Source organism: Anas platyrhynchos, chromosome 3, assembly GCF_047663525.1.
Source record: "Anas platyrhynchos isolate ZD024472 breed Pekin duck chromosome 3, IASCAAS_PekinDuck_T2T, whole genome shotgun sequence".
NCBI lineage: Eukaryota > Metazoa > Chordata > Aves > Anseriformes > Anatidae > Anas > Anas platyrhynchos.
The window spans coordinates 53873954-53889534 of NC_092589.1; the positions used below are offsets into that span (position 1 = coordinate 53873954).

At 40.6% G+C, this 15581-nt stretch overlaps 1 protein-coding gene across 6 annotated transcripts in view; it reads left to right on the forward strand.

Moving 5' to 3' along the window:
- Window positions 1–15581, forward strand: part of MTHFD1L (methylenetetrahydrofolate dehydrogenase (NADP+ dependent) 1 like) — a 153660-nt gene that overhangs the window by 92867 nt on the left and 45212 nt on the right. For all 6 annotated transcript variants that reach the window (XM_027454366.3, XM_072035909.1, XM_038177027.2 and 3 more), the window contains 2 exons: window positions 6951–7058; window positions 8767–8919. In XM_027454366.3, coding sequence (XP_027310167.2) covers window positions 6951–7058; window positions 8767–8919 — 261 coding nt within the window. The remainder of the gene's footprint in view (window positions 1–6950; window positions 7059–8766; window positions 8920–15581) is intronic.

The window sequence follows — 15581 nt, forward strand, 5'->3', positions numbered from 1 at the left end:
GGAGCTTTGTCAATCTGAAGCCATCCATGGGGAATGTGAGGCTAAGCAGCACTTCTGGGGAGGCATTCAAGCAGTCAACAGCTTCAGCACCAGTATTTTCCTTCCCTTGCTGGGAGCATAGAAATAACTAGCACACATCTTGAGCATCTCAGCCTCCAGTTTTGGCTGCCCCTGCCTATGTTGTGCTATGGCAGTGTGGTGTGTGCTCATTTCTTCCAGTTGTAGCTTCAGCTGTTAGAGATGGACTAGAGGAGGCTAAGGGAAGCACCAAAACAGAGCTCTGTGTGCATTAGCTTCTCTTCCATCCACTGCCAGCAGTCTCCAAAAACAAGGATGAACCAGGTTGTACATATAGCCAGGGAAAGGACAGTGGCCTTAAGAGGAGGGCAGTCAAGAGGAGCTCATAGGGCCTGCCTTTGAGGACACTGAGCTCCAGGAAAAAGATCCAAGGCAGAAGATGTTTCTCTTCATTGGTAAATTGGTCACCTTTTTAATTCCAGTGTAATTAAGAAGTGGTGAGATTTTCTTCTCCCTCCACTGATAACCTAGGCTGTGGAAACCATTCATCACGTGTCTTCTGTCTCATTGGCCCAATATACTTCCGTTCTTTTGCCTTGGAGGCAAATAACTTCTTTTGTTAAGTCCTACATAAGGCACAGTTCAGCAAGGTATAGACACTCAGTGACGTCCTTAAGCACTATTGGAGTAGTATAAATAAATAAAATTATATATGCTCCTTTACAGAAACTTTTCCTAACAGGCAATGAAGATCATCTCCCATCTTGAAATGCCGGCCGTGCTTACCTCTAGGATACGCTAGTATTTAAACTACTTCCCCCACCCCACTGCTAGCGAGCGTTTAGCAGTGAAGCCACATTAAAGAAGAATCCCACGGGGCTGTACCAGCCTCTCCTCCCGCTCCCATCAAAGGGATTTTGGTGGAGTCTGGACACTTTTTTTCACTGAATGGGATGTTCTGGAGTTGGAAGCTATCTTTGTTCCACTCCATCTCTTTTTGGTGTGTGTAGGCCTGTGACAGCACTGCACTTTTATGTTTGTTTTTATTATTTTCCTATTCTTCTCATGAAGCAATATTCTTCCCAGCACAGCTGGGATTTCAAAGCTGGGGAAATGGAATATAAATCTCTAAGGCCACAGGCTTAGGTGTTGATTCACAAACTGTTTAACTTGACTGAATATGCTTTTCCGCAAATTAAAAAACAAAATCTCGTCCTGTGCCAACAAAGGAAGAAGAGTGCTAGAGACTTGGGAATCCTTCTGTCAGCCACAGATCTTCTGGAACCAGAATATACAGATACTTTAATAAATGTGTTTTTATTTTATCCAAGGGAAAAGCTAGAAGTAGGAGTTTGAATGTGCAGAGTCAGCTATTGTTTTAGCACTGCACTCTGTCACCCCGCACAGCACCTTCAGCCATACTCCCATCATATGTTTTCATTTGGCCATGTTCCCAAGAAGAGGAATGAGTGATGTCTGCATACTGTTCCACTTAGTCAACCAGTGCTAAGTGAAAGCACTAGTTCTTTATTATTGCTTTCAGGGAATGCATAACTTTTTTTTTTTTTTTTTTTTTTTTTTAAAGTGCCACTGCCTTGACTTTTAAACTATTTTAAGAATTTCTGTTATGACAAATCCAGAGGCTGGTGATCACATAAATGAAGTAGTGGCAATATTATAGGCAGTGGGACTGAAACAAATGTTTAAAGAGCTTGAAGTATCCAGTGTGCAATGCAAGTGATGGTTCAGTGAGTGGCTTTTCCATATTCTCTGGTTAACTGCATGTTTTTCAGCAAATCTTAAGTTTTCTGAGGTAATAAATTAGTGTAAATTTAATATTTGTCATAACTGTGAAGAGATCCTTTCAGACGGGTACGCTGACTGAATTCATGTATTCAATTTAAGCTAGCTAACACCAGTGCTTCTCGTAGTAGCTGTGCCATTTGTTGGGACTTCACAGAATGAAGACTGACTACAGACTTACAGCTGTTGGCTTTTCAGAGACATTTTCTGTTGGGCCCTGTCTTGGTAGGGAGGAGTCAGCAGGAGTATTTAATAAAAAGGAGGGAAGGAAGGACCAGGAGTTGTTTTTAGCAATCTCTGAGATTGGCTCTGGGCGGTTAAGAAGGCGAACTCCTTTCTTCAGTAACCAAAGAGCTTATAGTCATAAAGTCAAATGCCCAGATGTGTGTGCAAAGATGGGAATCCCAGGCACAGTCCCTAGCCAGGTCCCTGGTAACGTGAATGTCTCATTTCACATAGTACCGACTTTTGAAAAGACCAATATCAAGAATCCCATCCCTAGCAGAGCATCCCTGCCCCAGTGTACTCTCTGTGCCAATATGTTTCAGTGATCGGTTTCCAGTGCTTTGACTGTTTCTTTCTGCAGTGATGATGTTTAAACCATCTCTTTCACTATTTGTCCTTATAGTAAACTGGATCTGCAAACTGATTTAGGTTAAGATAGCGATTTTTTGTTCTTGTGTTATGTTTTAGCCTGGATCACTTTCTCTGGTATGTGCAGCTGCACAAACAGTGGTGCTGCCCTCTCGGTTGCACTGCCACAAGGGTGAGTGTGAGCAGCAGAGTGAGGGAGGAGCAAGGAGGGGCCATGTAAGTTGGCCTGCTGTCCTTGGAAATCCTCGTCAAGCTCCACTTGGAAAAATGATAATCTTCAAGCTGCTGTTCTGACTTGAGAGAGAGAGTAAAAGCAGTGTTAGTAAAAGGTAGCATAAATTAAAGCTTAGTATATTACCTTGTAGTAAAAAGTATGTTGATGATAGTTTTGGAAGATTGAAGACTGTGTATAGACAGCATTAATTTGTACTAATGTCATGTCTTGCAAGGGAGGCGGCCTGAAAGCAGCAGTATGGCTGAATGACGATACTGGTGTGATTTCATCTTGGATAGTCAGCTCAGTCTAGAGAATGACAGGTTCTCCTCTTTATTACGGCTAGTTTCTTGGTTTGATTGTTCTCTATCAAATATTGAAATGGACTGCTATGCAGATAGTGTTCTTGTGAAAGCAGTTTGTGCGCCTTTGCTGTAGCACTTGTTAGGCTTTAGCTGGGAGTTAATCCTGTTTATGGTGTGGGTGCTTGGCAGCCTCAACAAGCATGTGTGTTTGTGCTTGTCTCAGAAGGAGCATATGGCTTTGGTAGCTCTGCATGTGCAAGATTTCAGAAATGCATATTGCCTCTAGTAGGGCTGGATGATCAGCTGTTTCTCAAAGCAACACCAAAGCTACTTAGCTGTCAGCAGATACTCGTGCAGTATGGCCCTGTAGCACATTCTTACATTCAGTATACATTTACCTTGAGCATTTCATACCACTGTTTTCTCGAGAAGTTAAAAGTGAATTTGAAAAGAATTCTCTGGAGAAGCCACAATTCCATCAGCATTAGTACTAATACATAGTTGCTATCTATAAAAGTCAGTTTTTGTCTAAATTCATGTTGCTTGTTGTGTAGCTGTCACCTGTCCTCTACTTAAATGTGCTTAGTTGCATAACATTCATAACCTTCCTTAAAGGAAATGAAACAGGAACAGCTTTTATTGCTGATCCTAAATCTTACATACTTTTGACACTTGAGTTGTCTGCACATTGTTTAAATATCATTGTCACCATAGCAGGTCAATTAGCAGAGGTGCTGTGGGGTTAGGTTGGTGCTTGTAAGGGTGCAGTTCTACACACACCATCCAGGCAGGACTTTTTGTTCTTCTTTCATTGAGAAGGTTTTAATGAGGACTTGTAAATAGTTGCATCAGTGCTGCTGAAGGTGGTGCATTGCACTTGGAGAGTGGGAATCACAGACTGTCTGGGGTTGGAAGGGACCTCTGGCAGTCATTTGGTCCAACCTCCCTGCTGGAGCAGGCTGTCCAGGATCATGTCCAGATGGCTTTTGGAGATCTCCAAGGAAGGAAACTCCACAGTGTGAATGAACAACTAGTTCAGGAATGCCCTGGGCTATTGTAGGAAATTCTTGGATGAAATACATGACAGATACAGAAAGACTTATTTTTTTCTAAATGCCTGAGAGATGTGGCTTCTGCTGGCAGATATTCTGCCAAGGTGTTTAAGGTACATCTAGGTAACTCACAAGATTTTTTTAGAAGCTTGGTATCAGCTGGAGTAGAAATCCTGCTTAAAATATTTATTTAGGTACTAAATTACTTTTCAGCTCCTTTGAATTCAGCTAAACTCTTTTCCATATGAGTTAGCACTGTGAAACATTGCTACATATGGTGGATCCCTGTTACCATCAGTGAAAGTATTTCCACAGTAAAGTGCTGATTAATCAACAGATTTGTTGAAAACTTAAAGCTAAACTTGCCCACAAAGACCAGATAAAAACAACATAGAATTGTTCCTACAAGTGTCCTGTAAACATCCAGAGTTTTACTTTGTCAAATGCGTAAAAACCCTGTTGAATTACAAGGACTTATTTTCTAATAAGTACCATTATGCTATTTTCACCTGAAATTAATTTGTATTTCTCATATAATCTAGTACATGGCTTTTTTTTTTTTTTTTTTTTTTTTTTGAGAATACTTCTATAGGTTAAATTTAAATTAAATTTTCCAGCAATATTGCTTGCTAACTGACACACAGGAAACTTTTTAGCTCAAAATGTTCTTACACTGTGATTCTAAATAGACGATCCCTTGAAGATCCCACTAAATACTAGGAAGCAGGTGGATCCTTAGCACAGTGCAGTGGACTCTTCAGCTTACTTCTGAAACTTCAGGAAGGAAGCATATTCCAACAGTGTGCACATACATGGGCTGTGTTAATGTGTGCCCCCCTGCTGCTTTCTGTCTGGGTTGTGCTCAGCCAAGTCTCATCCACATGCATTGTGAGGTTAAATAGGCTCAAACTTTATAACATCATGTGCTTGCCTCACCCAGTTGACATGTGCATGTGGTGGTCTCAGGAAAACAGTGTTGTTTGCCAGTCACGCTCTTGCATCTGCTTTCCAACTGGTGATTCTTTTGAGGTTAAATTTGCAAAATTTGAGGCGTGGTTACTGGCTTGAAAATTTTCCAAAAATATGATGTTTTTTAAAAAAAATAAATCTGTAGGATACCGTCCCACTGTCCAGCACAGATTCAGTCATGCAAGAAACGTAGCAGATCCTGGGAGACAGGGTGCCCCTGCCTTTGTTAAAGCAGTCTGTGGTGATGCTAGCCAGAAACCTGCTGCAGTCTGTTTGGAAACTATGGTTATAGTTGCTGGAAGGAGGCTGAGGACATAGTAATTATGCTGCTGTCAAATTAGTTTGAAATATTTTGAGGCAAATGCAAATTGAATCTAAATGAGCATCTCCATCTCAATGCGTTTACTGAGATTTAAGCAGAAAGCTGTTAGCTTTGATGTTGGCATACTGGTAACGAGGAGGGGAATTCCTCTTGCCTTTGCTTTGGCCGTTTCTACTAGCAAACAGCACCCAAAGGGCAAACTTAACAAATGTGTTTTGCATTTCTTCCACTGCACTCTAGACTGCAGTGGGCATGAATGTACTTAATAATCAACCTGGAGGAGTTTTCATCTTTTGATGGCTATCCATGTCACTGAGGTATTCTACTCAGGTTAATGCTGCCAGGAATTATATCCAGGATATTCGCAATGTGTTATCTCTAATCCTCATTAGATTTTATTGCCCTGCTTGGATTCATTTAAAAAGCCTGAAGTCAGGAACATGACATCATTCCACCCAATTAAGGTGCAATAATCATGTAGTCAGCATGTTCAGAAGGTGTCTTGTGGTACATCTTTAAACCACTCTCTGAAATTTCTTATGTAAGGGAGGGATTCTATTTGAGACTTAGTAGCTTTTAGCTGTATTATATTTAGGCTGTTTGAAAGCCCGGCAAGCTTCTTGTCTTGTGATGTCTCTGTTACTGCAGTTCTTCATTACTGTAAAGGCAGACTACTTTAAAATTTCATTTTTCTAAAATTTAATCATAACTACAAAAAGAAAAAGGTCAGCTTGACATGGGTCCCTTAACTGATGCATTTTTTTGCCAGGAAAAAAAAAGGCATTACTTCTAGATAGGCATTGCAAAAATATAATTAGCTGTGGAACTTCCTATAAGTGCACTGGGTAGTCTGTTACAGACATACCAACTACGTGCCCTTGTTCATTTTTGTGTTCTGGTGACTTTTGTATATTACTTACTTGAGATTACCAAGTCTTCGTTCCCAAGCGATGTCTCTTTGTTCAGCATTTCTTCTGCATGTGTTGTGACTTAAATATGCTCAAGTACAAATTACAGGTGAGGTGTCCCCTGGGGTATCACATGCATCTCTGGCCATCTGTGGTCAGCACTGAAGTAGCTGAACTAGGGCAGAGAGGTATGGTCCATCCCTCATCATCCTGTTCACACTGAAAGAAGCAGAAGAGGTTGGTTTGTTTAGAATAGGCTATAGGGGGTCATAACTGTTGTCTTCAAGGCCATGCAAAACAAAAGGAATGAGAATTTACCCTAAAGAAATGATGGCACAAAAAGTAAACGCATGACCTCTCCACAAAAAGCTGTATGCTGAAAATCTGTGAAAGGATTTCCAATGGCCTAAATGTGAAAGTCTGAATCTGCCTTCAAGTGGAAGCTGTAAAACACACATTCAATTTGAGATTAATAATGTGATGTGGATACTCATAGCATTTGGAACTGAGTTTAGTGACTTCATGCTGCTTACTCTGTAATGCACAAATAGTGCAGTTTCTACATAATGGAGTAGCTGACATCATGGTTCTAATTCATGTACCTGTAGCTGAGCATCATATCCATCATGAGTGCCCTTTGCTTGTTAGCAAGCCTGTTTAAGAAGGATGAATCTAAATGAGAGATTCAGATTTCTCACTCAGCAAATAAGATCCAAGTTTCTCTTGGCTTGTGTTCATACTTGTATTGTTTCTCTGTCTCTGCAGCTTCCTATTGTTGAAAAAATAAGGATCATTGCTCAGAAGGTGTATGGAGCTCAAGATATAGAATTGTCTCCTGCTGCACAGTCACAAATTGATCGTTACACCCGGCAGGTAAGATCAACAGTGAATTATGTTGTTGGTTACCTGTTAGCTGAGAGTCTCGGGAGACCTGAGGTGGTAAAAAGATCCTCAAATTGGAGAGTTTAGACTAGCCTTGCTAAAAGGCATGAGCTTACCCATGATGTTGAACTGTGGTCAGTATGGATTCCTATGGATTAGAAGAGACTGAACAAAATGGTTTTCACCTTGAAAGTTACCTTCCTATAACTTTCATACATATCTATGTGAGATGTGGATGATGGTTGGAATCATTCTGAGGTTGCTGATGAAATCATGCACTTTCTGTGCAGAGTGGTAATTTAGGCTTACTGCTTTAAATGTGACAACTGCACATCTGCAAAAGTAGTTGCTGGTGAACGAGCATATGAACGTTCATTTGTTCCTTCAAAAATGAGTTTGCCATCACAAAAGACCTGTGCACAGTTACACGTTTGGGAGCTTTGTTACTAAACACTTGTGAAATTGTTTGCTTTCCTTCATGTTATTTTCAAGGGATTATAAATGCTAGAAGGTGAAATAGGTCGCTGTTCCTAAAACATACAGGAGTGGGCTTTGTTACAGCTTGAAAACAGTTTTGAAACCATGCGGAGAGGTGAATGTATTTCTGTAAACGTAACAGCTTCTGGAAGTAAACATGGCTGGAGCCATTCTGTCAGAAAATAGAAACTATGGATGATGTGTCATGGAAAAATTCCTGAGCATGCTTCAGCAAATTGGTCAGACAAGCAGAAGTATAGCCGTCTTCTCTATAATGTAAATCTCATGAGAATGAACTTGATTTTCTAGATGGAAAAGAAGCTTACTTAGTCTACTTGAAGCAGAATAATCCATTTCTTTATCTTTTCCCACTGTGATTCTCTAATCCACTTTTAGTCTAAGTGTTAGCAGTATTAGGAAATATTTTCACAAAGTCATTAAAGGATTGTTGTCAGCACTGGGCTATAGAGTCAATTCCCTGCAGTGCTGCCTCTCCTCCTGGCCTTGAGAATTGCATCCCTGTTTGTTAAGGCATTGAACAGAAGAGTGGAAGGTGTCTGACCCAAAGCTAATTGATAACCTGGGAGACAAAGTGTTGGGAAAGCTCCGGATGGCCTTTCCATGATTTTTTCCTACTTTTTGATTAGTTGCTGCACTGTCATAAGTGGCTGTCATCACCTTATGCTTTTTATCCTGATTAAAAACAAAGTGAGCATTATGAGCCATTTGTTTTCACCCTTGAGAAGATGTTGATACTCTTAGAGAGTTTGCTATGAATCCCAGTCTAGGTTATCTAACTAGGTCGCTAAGTCCCAGAGGGAAGTATTGTCTAGAGAGACGTGCCCTTCTGGAATTGTATTGAGTAATGTAGGTTTCTTGTTCAGTGTGGTACTTGTTGTGCACCCTTTTCTGAAAATAGCACACACTAACTCTTGTATAGGCACCTTTTGTACCTAGCTGCAGAGTGAGAATCCACTCAGATAGCTGTATATGACTACAGGCAAGTCTCTTTGGAGGTATTGGCCTGAGCTGAAAGACAGTAGTGTGTAAAATACAGTATTCTGTCCATTTCTGAAATATTAGATGTAAAGGAACTGAGATTAGTTGTTGCTTATAGATTTTAGGATTTATAGAAATGCTGATTACAAAGTAAAAATGTGTTCTATGTTTTCTGCAATCTTAAAAGCATTTTTCTCTCATTTTTTTTTCCATTTTCTGTTAGGGATTTGGAAATCTTCCCATCTGCATGGCAAAAACTCACCTATCCATCTCCCATCAGCCTGAGAGGAAGGGTGTTCCCACTGGTTTCATTTTACCAATTAGTGATGTGCGAGCCAGTATTGGAGCTGGATTCATCTACCCTCTGGTAGGAACGGTGAGTGTAGAGCGTTCAACTTGATTACTCCCCTACTTCTGATCTGACTTGATAGGGAAGTGCATTTCCCCTTTGTCACTAAAAATGTATAGAACCAGGTGAGTCCTCATTTTTTTAATAATAATTTTATCCTCCCCTGTTGTGTAGCTCTGCGTTGATAAGAAAAGAGAATTAGGAAAAAATAATATACAAAAGCTCTGACTAAAGGGTCTGAGACAATGACTCTTCCCATTGTTCCTGTTTCTGATGTTTTTGAGTCTGAGGTACATAGGCACCCTAATCCTGAAAAAAAAAAATATATATATATATATATTTACATATCTGTTACCTTTGATTATTCAATTTGCAGCCTTTAAATAACTGTACTTGATCTTGGTATGTTCTATGTTGGAAGGAACCCACAAGGATCATTGAGTCCAACTCCTGGCCATACACAAGACCAGACAAAAATCAAACTATGTCAGAGAGCACTGATCAAATGCTTCCTGAACACTGTCAGGCGTAGTGCCATGACCACTGCCCCGGGGAGCCTGACCCAGTGCCCAAACACCCTCTGGGTGCAGAGCCTTTCCCTAACCCTTTCCCTAACCCCCAGCCTGACCCTCCCCTGTCCCAACTCCATGCCGTTCCCTCGGGTCCTGTCGCTGTCCCCAGAGAGCAGAGCTCAGCGCCTGCCCCTCCGCTCCCCTCGTGAGGGAGCTGCAGGCTGCCATGAGGCCTCCCCTCAGCCTGCTCTGCTCGGGGCTGAGCAAACCAAGGGATCTCAGCTGCTCCTCATATGTCTTGCCCTGTAGACCCTTCACCATCTTCATATCCCGCCTTTGGATACTGTAATAGTTTTACATACTGCTTAATTATGGCACCCAAAACTGCACAAAATACTTGAAGTGAGGCCATGCCAGTGCAGAGTAGAGCAGGACAGTCACTTTTCTCAACCAGCTAGCAACACCGTGCTTGATGCACCCCAGGACATATTTGGCCCTTTTGGCTGTCAGGGCACACTGATAACTCATGTTTATTTTGCCATCGTGCAGAGCTCCCCCAGATCCCTTTCCACGTGGCTACTCTCCAGTCTCTCATCCCACAGTCTGTATGTATAGCCAGGGTTGTCCTGTCCCAGGTGCAGGCACTTGCTCTTGTTAAATTTCGTAGTCAGTGATTGCCAGCACTCTGATCTATCAAAATATCTCTGCAAGGCCTCTCTGCCCTCGAGGGGAGTCAGCAGCTCCTCCTAATCTAGTATCATTTGCAAACTTACTTAGTATACCTTCTAGTCCTGCATCCAAGTCATTTCTGAAAACGTTAAAGAAAATTGGCCCCAAAATGGAGCCCTATGGAACCCCATTATTGACTGGCTGTCAGTCTGATGTAAGCCCATTTACCCTTTGAGCTCAACCTGTCAACCAATTGTTTGACTGTTTTATTACGTATTTGTCTAGCTGTGTGTTGGTTGTTTTGTCCAGAAGGATACTGTGAGAGGCGGTGTTGAAAGCTTTGCTAAAAAGAAAAATTAAAAAAATCTCATCAACTGGCTTCCCTGTATCTTCCCTAGGAAGATGGTATTGTAAATGTTACATCTTTCTTCCATAGCATATATAGATGAAAGGAATTATGTTGGGAAAAAGTGTTTGATTAAAAGAATGCTTTTCTGTAGGATCTGATGAGCCCAATCCATTCCCAGCTATTAGGAGCCTCTCTGCCTGTTCTTTAAAACTAGCGCGAAAGGCGTTGGTTTGTAACTGCAGTAGTAGCACCTTCTTTCTCCTTTTTAGAGATGTAAACAATGTTAAAAACATTTAACACTGTTTAAAGTGTTAAAAATGGCAATTATCCATTTTTTCTAACTGTTCCTTTAAAGTATGGACTTCAGATTAGGAAGCTCCTACTATTTTGTCCTCCGATATGGTTTATGAAAGTATCTGAGAAGTTACTGCTCGTGCCCTTTGCTAACCATGCACATCTTATTTCAAACAATAGTTGAACTGCATCTGACATCTTAGAGTATGAATTATTACTTATATGTAGCTGATTCATGGGATGGTCCTAGAGAAGGGATGCAAAAGCTATTGCATTTCCGGATAAGAGTCCTCTCCCAATGTTATCTCATCTTCCCAGAGCACGGCCTGATTTCCTTGTGTAGCAGTACACTTAGGAAAGGCTGAAAGTTTCTAATCTATTGTTTTGAATTCCCTCTGAAACAATCAAGTGTTTGAAACAAGGAAGGAAGTACTTTCTGACCAGGAGAGTTCCTGGAGTTCAGGAAACTGTGTCACTTTAACTCACTGGACATGGGGATGTGCTTTCCTTCTGTGTGACTACATGATGAGAATCCACCAGAAGTCCAGCACAGCTGTGTGTTTAAATTGTGTAAGACTCAATCACTGGTGACAGAATACAGTTTGTCAGAAGTTCTAGTATCTCCTTCATGGCCTAGATTCAAGATTGAACTGGAAATTGTGTGTCATAAAGTTGTGAGAAGGAGTAAATATGAAGAATGGGCAGCAACTGCTTCAAATCCATGAGGGAGCTATTCTGTAGGATGCTGGAGTGAAATGTTCTTGGGCTAAGCTTTCTGAATGAGTCACACTACCCTCCTCAACACAAACTAACTGTGGTTCAGCCTCGTAAATCTATATGAACTGTCCATAGGAGCAGTATAGACCAAATGATTTCAAGGCATACCTCACATCTTTGGTTTGCCACCTAGAACCAAAAATATGGTTCTTATGAAGGACATTTTATATGTACATATAAATATGATTTCCAGCTGAAGGAAATTTTAAAAAATATGTCCAAGTTAGTTATCCTGACTTTAGTGAGAGGTAGTATAGCCATGGATCTTTTCCCACACCAGGAACAGGGTAGATAGTATATTTTTAATATTATGTGTTTTAGAAGAGTTTTTAGGGTAAGGTGCTGTATAGACATAAGATCCCCAAGAGATAAAAAACTAAGTAGACAGCAAGTGATCATTAATTACTTGGAAAATACTGCTAATGATAAGGAATGTGGGACAGAACATTCCTTGGAACTATTACAGTTGCTACAAATCTGAATGAATATGAATATGTTCCTAACACCTTTGTGATACAATTCTTTCTCTATAATTAAAAGTATGGGAAGAGGTCCACTTGTCACCTTTCAGAATTGATGCTTGTGATTTTCAGGAAACACACTCTTGTAATAGGAAAGTGCTCTCAAAAGTAGGATTCTATTTTGTCAGCTCAGGATTTTGTTTGTGTGTATTACTGTCAACAATTAAGTCTTAAGACTTAATAGGAATTCCAAGAAGGAATATTTTTCATGTAAGGTTACTATACTGAGAGTCTTCCTTTGCAAGTTCTTTCACTAATAAAGCTATCTGAAAATGTCTAGAGCAACAAAGTAAAAAAAATGACAGAAATCCTGGTGACAGCATACGGTGAAAGCATCCAGTCATGACAGTGGGGGTAGATCTTTTTATAGAAATACATATATATATATTTTTTTTCCCTTTCATTATTTGCAGGATAATTGTGTTAGTGGAAAAGGATCCTTAATAGCTAAGCTGTTTGGAGTCTTTTTACAACCGAGGTCCTTCTGATGGCACAACACATGCTATTGGGCGATGTGTCTGTTAAAGTTGTAATGGTAATTCTGATGCTAATTAAAAGTTGAACTCCGTTCTCATAGCATGTTTTTCCTGGATAAGCTCCTCTCATTCTAACCTGTCAGAACTTATCAGTGGTAAAGTAGATTGTTAGAAATCTGCTCCAGTTGAATTGGGAGGAGCATTAAAACAGAAGAGTTAAGTACTGCTGAAAAATAAGCTATCTGCAGTAACTAGCATTTGTAGTTTAGTCTCATCATTAGCATGTGTAAATTATTTAGATTTGTATTTTTCCTAGAACTGTCAGACTTTGTTTTTTTTTTTTTTTTAACTAAATATTTAGTGCGTTGTCTTCATATTCTCTAAGTAATATTTGTTTTGTATTATAGTTGGCTCTGGTTCCCTTTCAGCATGGAAGTCTTTCCAGGAAAAATGAGCTGAACCTTATCAGAGGAAATCAGCAGTGAAACAAGAGGTGCATTTAATTAACACTGGCACAGCTTTTATCCGAGTTCTCTGTGACCCTGACCGAGAGGGCTACATCACTCTCACAGGTGGACTGTTGACATCATTGCTTGGCTCAACACAGTGATGGCAGGAAGGCTGCTGGAGTACATGTAGGAAACCAGTGAGGTCATTCACTAGCAATGCTTGGGTGGAGAATTACTACATTTTTGTAGTATGTGTGTTTCTCCCCACCCCCACACATTGCACTTTGGTACTTTCTCACATTCAGTCACGTTTCCGTTGTTCTCTTCCGAGTGATGTGCAGGAATGCAGGCTGGTCTTAGAAGTAAAACTCACCTTCTTTCGCATTTCTGAAGTGACATTTAGCAAATCACCGGTGCAAATAATTTAGCTTTATTTGATTCACAGTGTGATTTTAAAATATGTATTAGCCTCTTCCAGAGATGCACTTTTGTTCTAATGGCTTAAAATCACAGACAAGTTCCCAGTGAAGGAGTCTTTGGATCCACACCAGCTCCCAAAATCTTCTAGTGAACTGATGTCCTTCAGATACCAATGTTTCTGAAGAAAGTATAGTCTTTTACAGAAATATTATTTGTTATTTCTCCTCATAAAGAAAGCACTTCAAGTCTCTGGAACCACTTCTGAAACTATACCCTTTGGGAAGTAATTCCTGGGACAAAACAGAGGGGTTTTAAATCAGTTTATGGAAATGATGAAGCCCTAATGCACTGGTGGGTGAGAGCCAAGACTGTCCTGCTAAAATATTACCTGAATATTGTGAGGGGGAAGAGACCCTTTTATGAATACATTGAGAAGGAAAATATTGTTCCCCATTGAATGACTTTCTTCTTTTATAGTGGTTAAGAGCTGAAGAGGTATATGTGTTTTGAAGGTGTCCTTTGAACACAAGCTGGAGTCCAGGTCCACCAAAGGGAAATTAAAGTTTCCCAGTGGTACATGAGGCCTGAGCACGCTCTCAGGCTCTCCAGTGAGATAGCTGAATAATTATTGGTGGTTTGCCTGCCTCTTCCTGACAATCTGCGTAGCATAGGGTGATTCTTCAAAAACAGGAGAGTTGCGAGATTTATATCTGCCTTGTAAAGCATTTGGCTTATAGTACATTTTTATATGGTTTTCAAGGGGGTAGTGCCCTATTCAGCATTCTGACCTCTCCGAGTCCAAGTATTTTCCTGGTGATGCGGCATTTGCACCTGTCTGTAGTGTTGCATTGTTGCTGTATTATAGCAGTGCTCTAAAGCCAGCTGTAAAAAATACTAGCAGCCCTTAGACTTTGCAGGCCGGTTTTGAGATAACTGTAACAAGAGTGGAAGAAGTAACAGGAAAGAAAAGTTAAACTCAGGTGGGAAACAGGTTAGCAATTGTGTAGGTCTCAATTGAAAAGTATTAGCATGAATAGAAAAGCCTGTGGGCTCTTCATTAGGTGATATGCCTTTGCATTCATTATGGTAGGTGTAATTCCTCCTGGGGAAGAGGAGGAGGGGTCTTCTGAATTACACAAGGCGCATCATTCTGAACAGTGGCCAGGCGTGCACATGTGGAAATACTGAATGATGTTATGCTTGGTGGAAGGCTGATGAATTATTCAGGGTAGGGGTAGCAGGGCAAGGGGTGAGCACACAAATAAGATCAGTGGTGAAAAGTCAAGGTGAGAACAGTCAACATAAGTTCAGTATGTTTAAAAGCCAGAGGCTGAGAGATGGATAGTACAATAGCAGCAAATCTACCCATGTTACTTGCATGATGTGGTTGTGGCTGTATTGGGTTGGCCAGAAAGGATCACTGTAGATGAGGCAAAAATAGGCCTAAGTGAATGATTTAGCTGAAGGGACGAGGGAAGGGTTGTAGATTATAATCAAAAGAGCCTCTGAAAGCATCCCATGTGTATGGACCAAGAGACAGTTAAGAATGAAGGATGATCATGGCCCTTTGTAGTGAGAAGATGGGAACAGAAGACGGGAGAGGATTGGAAGGGTGAGGTTGGCTAGAGAGGGAAAGAAGTTAAATTGAGAGTTATACCAATGGGAGGAGATACCTGTGAAATGACATGAAGATGCATCCTGGACATATATGGAGAACTGGAAAAGGGCACTCTGAGGAAGAAAGACTTGAAGATATTCCAAAAATATTATCTGAAACAATGACATGATCTAAGATCCGTCCAGGAAGAAGTCATCGGAGTAATTGGGGGACGTAGTTACAGGAGAGTAGTGACATGCCTCCCTGATGACTAAGGGAGAACAGACAGTAGAGTTTAGCTGGTTTTAAAAATGTATTATCATCTCTGTAACTTTTGAAAGGCAAGACACTTAAATTCTGTGTAGTTCATGCTTCTCTTGACTGCTCTTTTTGTTTCCTACTATGCATTACTGAACCTACAGTGTAATATAGTGCAATGTATTACCTTTTCTGATTGAAAGACTGGATCCCGTTGCTGGTCGTACTGGCAAAATTAAATTACGGCTTTATCGCAGCTTCCTTCACACTAGCCAGCATTCAGCACACTGAAGTGCCAGCATTTGTAAAGTTAGCAGAACTGAAGAACTTCTTGTTTTGGTTTTAGTTGAGAAGGAAACCAAAATGT